The following is a 16,413-nucleotide window of genomic DNA, read 5'->3' on the forward strand; positions in this document are numbered from 1 at the left end:
GTTGAATTAAAGATTTATGACTGTTTAGACTGCATTACTCTCTGTCACAGTGATCTCCTGGTTGTTCCCCACTTAGGTTATCTAACTATCGTGCCACCGCAACCAGAAACACTGGCCTGGCCTGCTTCTAAGTTCAGTGGCCTGACAAAAAAAAAAAAATTGCTTTTTTGTAAATGTTTTCAAGTACCACCAGCAGTACCACCAAGTACCACTAGTGGTACGCGTACCACAGTTTGAGAACCACTGTACTATACTAATGCCTATACTACTACCTACTATGCTTATGTCTTTACAACTATGCACTCAGAGTGAAGCACTCAAGTTCGACACTGCTAGATGAACAATACCACTGACCCTTAGCTGCCAGAGATGTACCCTTCCTGCTAACTTGTTGTTCACAATTTGTAAGTAGTTTTGGATAAAAGTGTCAGCTAAATTACTAAATGTAAATGGGCAAAAAATATTATGAGTTTCACTAAACCTTTCCTGGTTGATAACAATATCATGAGTGTTAAAGTGGCCAATAACTAACTTTAAATACGTAACCTGCTAACATAAGACTGTTCTGACAGCACAATATTGATGTAACTAAGATTTATTGGGGGATTTTTTTTTAATGCACAGGTATATCGATGAACAAAAAAAAGGACTGATTTGCTGCAGATCTTTGAAAATGGCGATACAATTTTTTTAATAATAATAATACTGTTGAGTACTCGACCAATCAATGTTTAAATGGACTGCATTTATATAATGCTTTTATCCAAAACGCTTTACAACTTATGCCTCGCACTCACACACCAATGGTGGAGGCAACCATGCAAGGACACTTTGACAAACTGCCGGTAGGAGCCGGAATCAAACCGTCGCCCCTGTTTAGTGCTGCAAGCCCCACACCCATAGTTCCTGTACTTTTGGAAACTACCCAGAGCAGGGACCTTTTGGGGCGGTAAAATAATGTCGCCAGAACTTAATTCAGACCCTGGTCTCTGCTATGGAAACACACAGAGTTCCTCAAAAGGGTCTAACAGGAGCACTCATTCAAGGGTTCTACGACTATGCTTGCAACTCATGCACCTCATGGTACTACCAAAGGCCCTAAAAACAAGGCTACAAACATCACAAAACAAACTGGTCAGACTACTGCTTGGCCTTACTCCTAAAACCCACCTTACCCCTGCCCATTTTGACAGTCTAGGATGGCTTAGAGTAGACAACAGAGTACAGCAACTTGCAATGGGCCTGGTCTACAAGATACACTACACCACTAAGATACCCATGTACCTGTCGAAATACTTCCTAAAGGTCAGTGAAGTCCACGATAACAACACCAGAGGGAGTTCCACAAATCACATTCAACCCAGATTCGGCTCAAACAAGGGACTAAACACGTTTCACAATTATGCCACAATAATGTGGAACGCCCTACCCACAGCCGTAAAGGAATGTGAATCCCTACCCTCCTTCAAAACCGCTCTCAAAGAGCACCTACGGGTGGCTGCAATTAGAAACTGGCCCAGTTAAATGTCAAAATCCCTCAAAAAACATGTGTTGTATGTCATAAATGTCTTGATTAATTGAAAATGGAGGACCCTTATGTAAACAAGACGAAAGTATTTTTCTGGTCTTCATCCTCTTAGCAGTTGTTATGTACTATCAATCAATCCATCCATCCCAGTTCTTGGAGAAAGTTCCTGTGGTCGAAATAGGGCTTATGTTGATGAAAGTAACAAGAAATTGTATAGTGGTTAAACCTCTGGAGTCTCATGCTGGCGTAGGAGAGAACCCCACCAGAAGTATCTCTCTGTCTACCTCATTAAATACAAATATTATGTGGAAAAGACGCCCTGCAGACTTGTTTACCAGTATTAGAATTACATAATGGCATAAATTGGTATATCGTTGATATAAGCTAGTGTATCATGATCTATCTCTCTCGTACAGAGTTCATTGTCGTTCACAATGGAATTATCACCAACTACAAAGACCTGAGGAAATTTCTGGTGAGCAATTAATTATTTATTCATGTCTATTTCATATATCATATTACTAAGAAATAAGTTTTATTATGAATGGATTATTCAACTCAACTATCATTGGCTCTTTCCATTTCTACAGGAGAGCAAAGGCTATGAATTTGAATCTGAGACGGACACTGAGACCATTGCCAAACTGGTGAAGTACATGTTTGACAACAGGGAGAGCGACGACATCAGTTTCGCCACCCTGGTGGAACGCGTTACCCAGCAGCTGGTGAGGGCCTGCTCATCCGCAGCTGTTTACTTTACCCTGTTCTACGCGCGCACACACACACCAGCCCTTTTCACACGGAAATCCCATAATAATGCTGCAAAGAAGAACCTTCATTCTGCCGGCTTTCACAGTGAACCGAGCAAATGTGGTTCACTGCGTGACGTGTGTGTTTAGACAGATCGCTGTGTTTCGTAGACTGATAGAAGCAGCGTGTCTCGGGTTGTGGTTCTGAAATAAGTCTACAAAGGCACACACACAGTGATGAATGTAATCAATTTGACATGCATCACTCATGACCATGATGAGTTGAGCTTTCTCTAGACTTTTGAAAATGTAGTGGAGCTGAGATAGGAGAGGAGAGAAAATGCCAAATTGCTAATTTCTTTCTCTTTTCTCTCGACGCACAACTTGCAATTTTTTTTTACTAATATTGCTAGGGCTCCCAACAAAGACGCAGGTCGTTTTTGATGGTGAACACGGTGGTGGTACATTTCTTACCGAAAGGTTTTGGTTCAGAGAGTCGAGACCTGAGTGTAATCCTCCAAGTGCTCAGTGCCCTGTTTTGGCAAAGCCGTGTAATGCGTTTTAACAAATGAAAGACAGAAAACTGTGAAATATGACGTAATGTGTGCAGTGGGCACCATTTCGATATCGATTAGGATTTTGAATATATTCTAGTGCGTGCCAGGCATTACTCATACCCTCATTAAATGTTATGTCACGTAGCCTACGTTTCCATGTCCCAAAAATGGATTTATCCCGAAGTAGATAGTGCAGTGTTGCTGTTTTTCTTGAGACTGGTGTACGAGTCCAGGGCAGTCAGTTGGTGTACCATGAGCTTTTTACAAAAACTCATTAAGGTAAAAGTTGCGTCTTCTCACTAGGGCTGTCTTAAATACTTCGAAGCTTCGTTCGATGGGCATGGGATTCGAATATGAAAAAAATAAAAAATGCGATTATTAAAAAAAAAAATATAAAAGAAATATATATATTAATTTTTTTTTTTTTTTTTTTTGCAAAATCAACACTGCCTCTCTTTGTTAACTACAACAAGCAATGCTGTTTGTTATTTAAGATGAGGTCGGACTCTGCACTGACAGATTTGTGTTCATTGTGCTGCTTTTATAAAGCCTCAAATGACGGCTTACAATATTTCATGAAAGCAGTGTTTTGTTTGTCTAAGATTTAAAAAGGTTTAAACTTTACAGCACTGACAAAGTTGAACAAAGTGCTGTACAGGTCCCAAAAAAAAATTTAATTTTAATTTTTTTAATCTCAAAGCTTCGAATCTTTATCGAATCTCGGCCCGAAGCTTTGAATTCCAAAAAAAATCGAAGGTCAGCCCTACTTCTCACGTTGTATATTCTTTTAATTAAACATAATAAATGTAGCCTATTATTAGTATTATTATAATATAATGTGGTCCGCAACAACTGATAGCTAGACAAAACAATATTCTTGTGGGTTGTTGGTGCCGGGATAGTGTCATGGGGCAGTGCTCCACTTATGAAAATAAACGCACCTTATCATCCATAAGTGTGATCGTTTTGTCCTCTTCATAATAATCTCCAATAGTTTGCTCGCCATTGCATAGGCAGTTCGCAGGCTAGTGGTTACTACTGTGCCCAGTGAGTGAGCAAACCCCCCCCCCCCCTCCCCACAGTAAACTAGCCCAGTTCAAAAGGTAGGTGATACTGCTACCTATTGGGATTCAATCGTCATTTCAATTCGAAACCACACAAGGTCCGGCTGACTGTTTAGTATAATAATAATAATTTTAAACTAATATATTAGTTTTTGGCAGTCAATGAGTTAAGAGGTTAAGGCTACCGGTGCCTTTTGTTGGCAGGTAAAGGACCCTTTCTGATCCGTTTGTATCTCGCCTCCTAGGAGGGAGCTTTTGCCCTGGTCTTCAAGAGTATCCATTACCCCGGGGAGGCAATCGGGACCAGGTACACTAACACTGTCCTTCTAATACTGTTCTACTGTCCTCTAATACTGTTCTACTGTCCTCTAATACTGGTCCACTGTCCAGTGTCCTGTAATACTGTCCCTCTAATACTGTTCCACTGTCCTCTAATACTGTTCCACAATACATCTACAGGTCTTGCTTACATCTTAACACAATAACTGCCACACAATATATGCATCCTTAGCAGCTGACGCCATCACTGTAAACGGTGGGAGTCGCTCATCTTGTTTGCAGGGCTATAACTATTTAAAATATTATAGCTATATATGCAATACTATGGCCCATTTGACATCGGGTATCTATCATTCAAGATGTGGAAAAGTTATATTTTTTCCATCCATACATTGTCGTTTTATACCTTGGTGAATATAAGTATAGTTTTAGAGTGGTCTAGGATAATTCCTGGAACGCTAGTAATAGGCTGCGACGCATATTATACTTAATCCATTGGCATTTCGTCCCCATACACTCTACAATAAAAAAAAATTCAAATGCATATGATCGGTATATGTTCCATCATGCATGCAGGAAAGGGGGGGGGGGTCGTTTATGATTAATTGATTGTCAATAACGGCATTCGTTAGTACAACAGCATACGTTGATCAGAGCGATGGCAATGGACAATCAAGCTGAAATTAACGTTAGATTGCTCTTACCTCTGACCGATGAGACTGCAAAAAGAATATTCCAATTATTTGATTGCCATCTGCTAGATCGTATGTCCATTTGGCCGACGCCATAAGCTCCAAAAGCATAATGATTCTGGCGTCCCGAAGGCGATTCAATGCAATCGAGTGTGTATCTTGATCCACGTTACAAGATAACTCCGCCCAGAAGACATTCACTGACGCACAGAGCCAAGCTTCCTCCAGAAAGTAAGTGCAACATCGGCCGCATACCACCAGGCGGCGGTATCGGGCCGTTGCGATCTCAGACAGAGTGCCAAACATTCCCACAGCACAGCAGGATGAATTATGAATGGAAATGACGAATAAAATAAATAACGATCATAATAACGGGTATACTCGTTGTTGGCATAATTCGATTGGCGGGCTATAACGAGTTAACTCGTTTTTGGCGCAGAAACGGTCTGAGACAGAATAACGTACAGTCAGAGAGTTCACAGTGCATAATGACCTGCATGGCACCAGCACAGTGCGAGGCATTATGATGACGTACAGCGATCAGAGAGTTACAGTATGCTTTATGTGTTTCCAACCAGGAGGGGAGGTCCTCTGCTGATCGGAGTGAAGAGTGACCACCAGCTGTCCACCGATCATATTCCAATCCTCTACCGCTGCTGTGAGTTTGAGTCTGATTCTCTCTTCCAACATGGCTACCTGTAACTAGGGATGTTCGATATTGGCTTTTTTACCGATATCCGATATACCGATATTGTCCAACTCTTACTTTCCGATACCGATATCAACCGATACCGATATATGCGGGGTCCCCCCCCCCCCCCCCCAAAAACTGAATAATTTCAGGTAATTAACATTACATATCTCTTGTTGTGGAATTAACACAACATTATGCATACTTTTGACAATAAATAAAATAAGAATTTGTTCTTACTTGCTTGCCTGAGTAAATAAAGGTTAAATAAATGTAAAAGATTTAAATAAGCTAAATTAACAAAAAATGGAGCGGAGCTTGTGACAGATATGACCGTCACATACTGTCGTCAAACCGGAAGATTTAAATAAAAAGACATTTGAAAACCGATACCGATCATTTCCGATATTACATTTTAATGCCAATATCGGCCGATAATATCGGACATCCCTACCTGTAACCACTTTTGAAAGAAAATGTCTCTGTAAAGATTTCTGTACAGTGGTAACGGAGTAGGTAACATTTCTGTACAGTGGTAACGGAGTAGGTAAAATATGTGATATTGCAGTTCCACCGTGACGTGTGTTCACAAGATCCAGTAATGAGACACTCTCTCATATATATCAACACATGGCAACCGCTGGTTTGCACATAGCAACCGTCATCTCTTCCAACATGGGAGGCCTAAGCTCGAAGGCCTCTGCATGCTACAGAAACTTCAACACAACATCAGCACGACTTCAACGCAACATGTTGCAGAGGGTGTTGTAGAGTGTGTTGTGAGGATGTTCCGTACCTCTCCCCAAAATCTAATCTGAACAACCTTGCGTTGATGTTACGTAGCAGTGATTGGTTGGTTAGCGAATGGGGGCGGGGCTGTCATAGAATAATATTGGTCCCGCAGGGAAGAATACCATCCTCGAGTTAATGTAATTTATACCGGTGGTTATCTAGTATAGCCCTAGTTATGTACATTTCAACAAAGTGGAGCCGCAGGGGACTTCCATAGCATACGCCTTCAAATCATCTTACCTTGACGATTAAAAGCCTCCACAATTTAGTAAATAGTATCCCCATGGCATGGTGTTGAGCCGTAGCCAGCAAGCTATGCTATCAATATTAGCTAAATAATTAGCGTCACATAGCTGGCCTTTTTCTGAAAACCCAAGCACATATTGTTCCATAGCATACGCCTTCAGTTGATCATGACAAATCCTCTCTTACCTTGACGATTAAAAAGCCTCCATAATTTAGTAAATGAAGCTGTAGCCAGCCAGCTAGCATTGATGCTATTCAAAATGCTATCCACATTAGCTACATAGCTAACCAACTAAATACAATGGTATCCTGAGGTAACGTTAAATACAACGTTTGCTAGTCGAAATGACTGGACACACACAGGGACAAGTTAAACATCAATTAATTAATTTATTCCAACGGGTAGTTTGAGCTGCATGTGAGCCGAGGTCTTTCTCTCCTCTCCATTGGAAACTAATGACGTTACGTTAGCTCGAAAAAGCACAGAACCGGCCGACAAAAGTTAAGCTGCTAGCAACAGACACTATAATATTTTGTACATTATCTAACGTTAACACGAACCTAAACTAACTTTAGATTAGTTTAGGTTTGTGTTAACGTTAGATAATGTACAAAATAAACGTATTTACGGTGCTTTTAGACGTCGCTCTTTTATTTTGAAACCCCCCGACCGGAAGTATAAATGATGCTTCTTTTTCTGCTTGTTATCAAGGGGTTAGTTGAGAAGGGAAGTTTCATCTATCTAGGGAACCTAGCTACATCCGGGGTACAATGTTGCATAGGCTGCTTGTCGATGTTGCAGAAGCATAAAGGCAGAGTGTCTGCAACACTGTTGCATTGTCGATGTTGTGTTGCAGTTGCTTTGCAGTTTCTGTAGCATGCAGAGGCCTTCAAGTGTATCTCATGTTCCTCCAGCTGGGAAAGACAAGAAGAGCTGCTCCGCCCTGCCGAGGATGGACCAGGACACCTGTCTGTTCCCCGTGGATGAGGCTGTGGAGTACTACTTTGCCTCTGATGCCAGGTCAGTATGTTAAAGTGACCTAGTTCCTCTGATGCCAGGTCAGTATGTTAAAGTGACCTAGTTCCTCTGATGCCAGGTCAGTATGTTAAAGTGACCTAGTTCCTCTGATGCCAGGTCAGTATGTTAAAGTGCCCTAGTTCCTCTGATGCAAGGGCGTATTTAACGGGGGGGACATGTCCCCTTCACGTTTTCAGAGGGCAGTTATTGTCCCCTGCATTTTTTACAGCCCAAAACAATGTTACACGATAATAAACTGATAATAAATGGCGACGCAACCAGCACTAGGACCACACGGAAAAATGGCTGCTTGTTCCCTCTCTGAGCTCAGGTCTCTGATGACCTGAGCTATTGTTATGCAAAGACAAGTAGCCAGGTGGGTACTTGGTGCGTGCACACAAAATGCACCCCTTCGTGCAACAAGTACCCACCTGGCTACTTGTCTTTGCATAACAATAGCTCAGGTCGTCAGGTGTGTTCAAATACGCCCTCACATACACTGTATAAACCGAGCATTGACAACAGACAGTACTGCTATGTCCTACCTGCATGCAACAACGCAAGGATGCCACCACCGCCCAAGAGGCGGAAGATACTCGTTCAAAGCAAACTTTATTATTGCACAATCGATGCGGGCATGACCATAAGAGTTAGAGTTTTATTAAACGTGTTTGTTATATAACTTATGTACCAGTGCATAAGAGTCTGAGTCATATTAACGTTTTGTACCTTTGATTAAAAGTGATTGGTGTCTGTGAAATATCTGTATGACCTCGTTGTATTTAAAAGCATCTAGGCTGTTGTTTTATACATATCTACTACTTGACCCTCAAAGTGCACCAGATGGATGCATTTAAAATTCTAAATGTTCAACATTTTCGCCGGACCACGCCCATTAAAACACAGTGCAACTAGGTATGAAATCACCAACGCACCACTGACCACGCCCCCATGTGTCCCCTCCACCATTGAAAACTAAATTACGCCCTTGCTCTGATGCCAGGTCAGTATGTTAAAGTTACCTAGTTCCTCTGTGCTTTTCTGCACTGTTCACCTTGAGAGATATTCTCCTATAACATGTTGCATCTAAACGCTGCTCGGCTAATGGCCCTGTGCAGTGAGTGTGTGTAATTTCTTAGCACAATCCATGCTGTTTATTAATACTCGATACTCGTAGCTCCAGCTGGTTAGCCATAAAACAAATAAAAGCAATGGAATTGGATCTGAATATGAGAAAAAAGAAACTGTCTAAACAATATAATTAATTCGGAATATAAAATTATGAGAAAAATAAACAGCAGGGTCCTTGAAGTGCTTGATTTTCGACACAAAAAAAGTCAAGGCCTGGAATTCCTTAAACGGCACACAAAAAAAACAGTACAATGTGCTTAAAAAGTCCTTGAAATTCAACCATTCAAATTGAAAGTTTTGTTCATCCATGATCAAATTGTTCTGAATCAATAAATACATTTCTTTATTTAAAGTGTAACTGATAGTCTGAAATTGGTTTTAAGCCATAAATATTGGATATTAAAATGAAAAATTGTGCTTGGATAAGTACTTAATAATTGAATAAAATGTTGCAATGTCTGTGGGAACCCTGAAACCGTGTAAACAAAGGTGCAGATAAGGGTCTGTATGCCCTATTGGTTATATTATACGTTACAATAAATATAGGCGTCAAAATGCCTGCTGTGTAAAAGGCCTACTGAGTCGTAGGCTAGCAGGGGTTTGTGTGGTTCCAGGGACTTCAATCTTTATTTAATCTCGAAAAGATCATTGAAAGCAATGTTACAATGACATCGAGAGGAACAATACATGATACAATAACAACATAAAAACAGAAAAGTCCATCAATTAAACAATTCAAATCAATCAAAACGACTACAGACTGAGGTGAAGGTTGGCTATTGAAAAGGTGAAATGGTTGGCTATTATAGATTTAAACTGACCAATGGATACTAAAGTATTGACTTTTAAGGTGCATTGCAAAACATTCCACGTGTCAGGGGCACAAGCTAAAAAGCAGATTTTCCTAATTCAGTGCAAACTCTGGGGATCTTAAGTGTAAGCCAGTCACCAGAGGGAGTATGATAAAGAGTTCCAGTCCAGTAATGAAGTGATGTAGGGTGGAAGATCATCAATAATGGCTTTATACAGAAACGAGATGCCAATGCAAGTCACGTCTCTCACGCCAGAGAGGACCGCCACACCTTATCATACAGGATACAATGATAGTGATACATCTAAGGACATAATGATATACAGAGTCCAGAGGCTTTAGAGTGGAAGCAGCAGCATGTCTATAAACTACGTCTCCGTAGCTCTTAATTTCTTCTTCTTCTCTGTCGCCACGGCAGCGCGGTGATTGAGCACACCAACCGGGTGATCTTCCTGGAGGACGACGACGTGGCCGCCGTGACTGACGGGCGGCTCTCCATCCACAGGATCAAGCGCACGGTCGGAGACCACCCGGCCCGCGCCATCCAGACGCTGCAGATGGAGCTGCAGCAGATCATGAAGGGTGAGTGCAGCTAGAGGTGGAGGATGGGGGTTCCAACAGATCATGAAGGGTGAGTGCAACTGGAGTGGAGGATGGGGGTTCAGCAGAGGGGAAGCTTGTGGGGTTCAGCAGAGGGGAAGCTTGTGGGGTTCAGCAGAGGGGAAGCTTGTGGGTTCAGCAGCGAGGGGAAGCTTGTGGGTTCAGCAGCGAGGGGAAGCTTGTGGGTTCAGCAGCGAGGGGAAGCTTGTGGGTGCAGCAGCGAGGGGAAGCTTGTGGGGTTCAGCAGAGGGGAAGCTTGTGGGGTTCAGCAGAGGGGAAGCTTGTGGGGTTCAGCAGAGGGGAAGCTTGTGGGGTTCAGCAGAGGGGAAGCTTGTGGAGTTCAGCAGAGAGGGGAAGCTTGTGGGGTTCAGCAGAGGGGAAGCTTGTGGGGTTCAGCAGAGAGGGGAAGCTTGTGGGGTTCAGCAGAGAGGGGAAGCTTGTGGGGTTCAGCAGAGAGGGGAAGCTTGTGGGGTTCAGCAGAGAGGGTAAGCTCTGGGGTTCAGCAGAGGGGAAGCTCTGGGGTTCAGCAGAGGGGAAGCTCTGGGGTTCAGCAGAGGGGAAGCTCTGGGGTTCAGCAGAGGGGAAGCTCTGGGGTTCAGCTGAGGGGAAGCTCTGGGGTTCAGCAGAGAGGGGAAGCTCTGGGGTTCAGCAGAGAGGGGAAGCTCGGGTTCAGCAGAGAGGAGAAGCTCTGGGGTTCAGCAGAGAGGGGAAGCTCTGGGGTTCAGCAGAGAGGGGAAGCTCTGGGGTTCAGCAGAGGGGGGAAGCTCTGGGGTTCAGCAGAGAGGGGAATCTCTGGGGTTCAGCAGAGAGGGGAATCTCTGGGGTTCAGCAGAGAGGAAGCTCAGAGGTTCAGCAGAGGGGAAGCTTGGGGTTCAGCAGAGGGGAAGCTTGGGGTTCAGCAGAGGGGAAGCTCGGGGTTCAGCAGAGGGGAAGCTTGGGGTTCAGCAGAGGGGGGAAGCTCGGGTTCAGCAGAGGGGGGAAGCTCGGGGTTCAGCAGAGGGGAAGCTCAGGAGTTCAGCAGAGGGGAAGCTTGTGGGGTTCAGCAGAGGGGAAGCTTGTGGGGTTCAGCAGAGGGGAAGCTTGTGGGGTTCAGCAGAGGGGAAGCTTGGGGTTCAGCAGAGAGGGGAATCTCTGGGGTTCAGCAGAGGGGAAGCTTGGGGGGTTCAGCAGAGAGGGGAATCTCTGGGGTTCAGCAGAGGGGAAGCTTGTGGGGTTCAGCAGAGAAGGGAAGCTTGGGGTTCAGCAGAGAGGGGAAGCTCAGGGGTTCAGCAGAGGGGAAGCTTGTGGGGTTCAGCAGAGAGGGGAATCTCTGGGGTTCAGCAGAGGGGAAGCTCGGGGTTCAGCAGAGGGGAAGCTCGGGGTTCAGCAGAGGGGAAGCTTGTGGGGTTCAGCAGAGAGGGGAAGCTTGTGGGGTTCAGCAGAGAGGGGAAGCTTGTGGGGTTCAGCAGAGAGGGGAAGCTCGGGGTTCAGCAGAGAGGGGAAGCTTGGGGTTCAGCAGAGAGGGGAAGCTCAGGGGTTCAGCAGAGGGGAAGCTTGTGGGGTTCAGCAGAGAGGGGAAGCTTGTGGGGTTCAGCAGAGAGGGGAATCTCTGGGGTTCAGCAGAGGGGAAGCTCGGGGTTCAGCAGAGGGGAAGCTCGGGGTTCAGCAGAGGGGAAGCTCGGGGTTCAGCAGAGGGGAAGCTCGGGGTTCAGCAGAGGGGAAGCTCGGGTTCAGCAGAGAGGGGAAGCTTGTGGGGTTCAGCAGAGAGGGGAAGCTCGGGGTTCAGCAGAGGGGAAGCTCGGGGTTCAGCAGAGAGGGGAAGCTCGGGGTTCAGCAGAGAGGGGAAGCTCGGGTTCAGCAGAGGGGAAGCTTGTGGGGTTCAGCAGAGAGGGGAAGCTTGTGGGGTTCAGCAGAGGGGAAGCTTGTGGGGTTCAGCAGAGGGGAAGCTCGGGGGTTCAGCAGAGGGGAAGCTCGGGGTTCAGCAGAGGGGAAGCTCGGGGTTCAGCAGAGGGGAAGCTCGGGGTTCAGCAGAGAGGGGAAGCTCAGGTTCAGCAGAGAGGGGAAGCTCGGGGTTCAGCAGAGGGGAAGCTCGGGATTCAGCAGAGGGGAAGCTCAGGAGTTCAGCAGAGAGGGGAAGCTCGGGGTTCAGCAGAGGGGAAGCTCGGGGTTCAGCAGAGGGGAAGCTCGGGGTTCAGCAGAGGGGAAGCTCAGGAGTTCAGCAGAGGGGAAGCTTGTGGTTCAGCAGAGGGGAAGCTTGTGGGGTTCAGCAGAGGGGAAGCTCGGGTTCAGCAGAGGGGAAGCTCGGGGTTCAGCAGAGAGGAAGCTTGTGGGGTTCAGCAGAGAGGAAGCTTGTGGGGTTCAGCAGAGGGGAAGCTTGTGGGGTTCAGCAGAGCGGGGAAGCTTGGGGTTCAGCAGAGGGGAAGCTTGTGGGGTTCAGCAGAGGGGAAGCTTGTGGGGTTCAGCAGCGAGGGGATGCTTGGGTCCTGAGATGTGATGGCACTGGGGCGACGGTGGCTCAGGAGGTAGAGCGGTTGTCTGGTAATCGTAAGGTTCCCGGTTTGATTCCGGCTCCTCCCAGGCATTGTGTCGGAAGTGTCCTTGAGCAAGACACTTAACTCCCAACTGCTCCCGATGAGCAGCTTGACACCTTGCATGGTTGCCTCCGCCATCGGTGTGCGAGTGAATGTGAGGCAGTAATTGTGAAGCGCTATATAAATGCATTTACCATTTACGTGTCGGCTACGGATGTTTTATACGTCATAACTGCGAGTGAGCTGAACTCTTAACAGACCTTCAAACCGGACGCAGAGTCCTGACTTGTCACGAAGCGGAAATAAATAACGGCACTTGTGGAGAGACATGTACTTAATGCATAGGGAGCAGTATACACAGTCCAAGCTTCATCAGTGGTTCACCCGACAGTCCCAGCACACGCTTCCTGCCCGCCCCCAGCGTAGCTTATGCCTCCTGGCCCTTTGTCTGCACAAATAATTGGTACCTTACCCTGTAATTTTGTCCCCAAACCTGTTATTATTGTGCAGATGTTTAATAAAGACTGATCTGTTATATTGCTGAGGTGGCTTTCGCATTTTTTTCCCCTGCCTGCTTCATTCATGCCCTCGAGGAACATACCTGCATCAAAGTGAGCAGAGGAGATGCACTGGCCTCCAACTGCAGGGCATCTGGCTTCACTCCCAGTCTCTGTAGTACGGCTGTTAACACTTTCAGTGCCCATGACGTCATATGACATTTTATCAGCCCAATGCCTGAATGACCACGACGTGAATTAGCGTTTTATTTTTTTATTAGCAATCTGATTTCATATTTTATCAACAGAGTCTCCCGTTGGTACAGCAGCTCCTCCAGCAGCTCAGAATGGAAAAAAGCGCCCCCTATCGTCTATCTCTGAGTAACTGCACGTCAGTCGCTTAGACTGACCTGGGATCAGTCGATATGTAGAGGCGGAGCCAGCTGGCTCCTTGAGCTGGTAAGCTTTCTGCTCAACATGGAAGTCATTGCGGGACGGGAATCAGCCTGGAATATATATTCACAGTAGCCAATCGATAGTAGACAGTAGTGATCGATTTTTGGAATGGCGATCAGGAATTGGAATGATCTTTTTGGACAACATCTGATCTGAGGTAAGGAATCTATTTTACCAGTCTTGGGATAATCAGAGTTGTATTCGCTCAGATCTGAGCGTTTGCCCTATGTGTGTGTGTGTGCGCGATCGCTGATGAGGAACTCAGATAATTGATTTTCAGCTTGCGGCCCCAGCGTGCATACGTACACATATACTATCGATAATCTAGCGTTTATTTGAAAACTATTCATAAATAGGCCGAAAAATGACGTTTTTGTGTATTCTAGAATATTCCAGTAAACGTCTTTTATCATGGAATCTTTTTATTTTCCTTGAAAACGAGGGCTTTTCAAAATGCTATAAAACGAAAATGAACCGATAAAAAAACAATCCGCTTCGACAATGTTGACTGGAAAACGAGTCATTGATAAGCGACGGGCAGATTAGACACAGCCATAATTTAAAACATAGATTAGGCGTTATTAACGCTAACATTGAAGTGGATGGTGGGCATTCAACCGGTAAATCAAGGTTAAGCTTGGGCTCTGAAAGTGTTAAAGGAGATTTTTTGAATTCTGTTAGTTTATTATTCTCCCATCAGACAATTGTCACCTTGTGGGAAAAAAATGTGTTTACCTTTTTAGAATGGCTTGAGCATTAGCATTCCTCTGTGAAAGCATGGGACACAGCTAGCTGCAAGCTGTCGGCTAATATGGCTCCATGGTTTCAGTGATGAAGGCTAACAAGCCATGTTAAAGGGGAACTATCTTATAAATGGCCTTTTTCAGTGTTTAGCATTGTTTTCTAGCTATGTGGACTTATATTAATAGGATCTATGTCTCTAATTCTCATATTGGCGCATTCTTCCAATTCTCCTCTCACAATATTCACCCTCACTGAACTGAGTCATCTGAAAATGTGCATATCTGTGATGTCAGAGATTTCTCAGCTGCATAATAATGTGGCAGTTGATGTGGCAGTTGGCACCAGGCCACACAGTGGTTGGAGCCCAGCCTCAAAACGGCTTAAGATCTTGAGGTAGAAAAATGCTGTTTTTGAGTACTTGATTAGAAATACAAAACAATGATTTTTTTTTTTGAAAAAAACCTTACGGAGGTGTTTCATAGACTCACAGGAATTGTGTAAAAGTGCCCAAATAGTGAAAGAAATAGTAAAATAGTTCCCCTTTAAGGAATCTGAACGAATAATAAGTTTGTCCCACAATCTAACAAGCAGATGGTGCAGGAAAATGTAACAAATACAATTTAAAAAAAAATAGAACTAATTAGTTTATATTTATATATATTCCTACGAAGGAGCATGCAACATTAAGTCATTAACCATTCCTTCGGAGAGTAGCTCGTACCGCCTTGCCGTCTCCCAGTAGCTCTTCCCCCAGCACTCCAGCAGAGGGCAGAGATGAGCTGGCATTGGTCCGGGGCTCGAGGCATTCCTTTGTGGTCCTGTCATCACAGCCCCTCTCTCCCGTCCCGGAGCTGTTCTGCTGAATAACCTAATTGGCTTGACCCAATTTACTGTCAGAAGGCAGGCTGCAAAACACTACAGTATTTCACTGTCACAAGCTGTTATTGGTGAGGAGCCACTATCCCCCTGTAGCCCTGTGTTCAGTGTTGACTCATGCTTTCGAAAGACAACATTAATCTTCATGAGCGTCCACATTCCCGAAGGGAGTCGGTCCGTCACTAAAACATTGTTTTTTTCGAGATATCTTCTTTTACTGGAGTTTGCAGTTTAAAGTTGTCGTTTTTAAGAGTTTTAAGCGTGGGCCAACAATGCCTTTTTCAGAACCCATTGTGTGGCCTTTATCTGTACTAAATCTACTATTCACCTGCATATATACATTATATATTTATATTTACAGCATATATATACATATCCATATCTGTCTGCATATAATCCTCCTCCTATATACCTACTTATACACCTGCATATAACTCTGTATGATAGCATGTACAAAGTTCTGTATATACCGTATATATATCTGTCTGTACATACCTGCACATAATCCTTTTGCATATCTGTATCTACTATATCTATACATACAGTATGCTTGACCTACTCTTACTAGTTATGCTGCTGGCCAGTATGACTTACTACTACCATAGTGTCTTTATACCTGTATCACTGTACATAATAATACTACAACTCTGTACATACATCTTATTAGTACTACACCCAGTAATTAATATATTTATACCCAGTTTAATCACCTGTACATTGTATATTATTATCGCACTTTACTGTTACATTTGCACTCTGGTTGTACTTGTGCTGTATAATTACTATACATTTTAATCTAATCTAATCTTTAAAAAATCACTGTGTTCCCTCCTATGGGCATTTATAGTCATGTTTTCTTTTGTAAAGAGATGGTGCCTGATTTCCATTCTTGCCTCCACAGGGAACTACAGCTCCTTCATGCAGAAGGAGATCTTTGAGCAGCCGGAGTCTGTGGTCAACACCATGAGAGGACGGGTCAACTTTGACGACAACACAGGTCAGGACAGACATTTTCCACAGCGCTTGCATCCGAAGAGGGAGGACAGCGTGCACCCGAAATATAACACCCCCCCCCCCCCTTTTAGATCCACTGAATGACATTCAGTGTTTAAAATGTCAATGTTTTTAAGACCCTAAACATGGCAAATCTTTTGCTCAATCAAATAAGCCGC

General features: G+C 44.4%; 1 protein-coding gene across 2 annotated transcripts in view; it reads left to right on the forward strand.

Annotated features, from left to right (window-relative positions):
- The window catches only part of LOC311235944 (glutamine--fructose-6-phosphate aminotransferase [isomerizing] 1), a 77,164-nt gene that overhangs the window by 32,122 nt on the left and 28,629 nt on the right, over positions 1 to 16,413 (forward strand). For both annotated transcript variants that reach the window (XM_084323483.1, XM_084323484.1), the window contains exons 5-11: positions 1,945 to 2,003; positions 2,119 to 2,253; positions 4,144 to 4,205; positions 5,448 to 5,527; positions 7,514 to 7,619; positions 9,977 to 10,140; positions 16,143 to 16,238. In XM_084323483.1, the coding sequence (XP_084179609.1) occupies positions 1,945 to 2,003; positions 2,119 to 2,253; positions 4,144 to 4,205; positions 5,448 to 5,527; positions 7,514 to 7,619; positions 9,977 to 10,140; positions 16,143 to 16,238 (702 nt within the window). The remainder of the gene's footprint in view (positions 1 to 1,944; positions 2,004 to 2,118; positions 2,254 to 4,143; positions 4,206 to 5,447; positions 5,528 to 7,513; positions 7,620 to 9,976; positions 10,141 to 16,142; positions 16,239 to 16,413) is intronic.

Source organism: Notolepis coatsorum (genome assembly GCF_963971535.1).
Source record: "Notolepis coatsorum genome assembly, chromosome: 10".
Lineage (NCBI taxonomy): Eukaryota > Metazoa > Chordata > Actinopteri > Aulopiformes > Paralepididae > Notolepis > Notolepis coatsorum.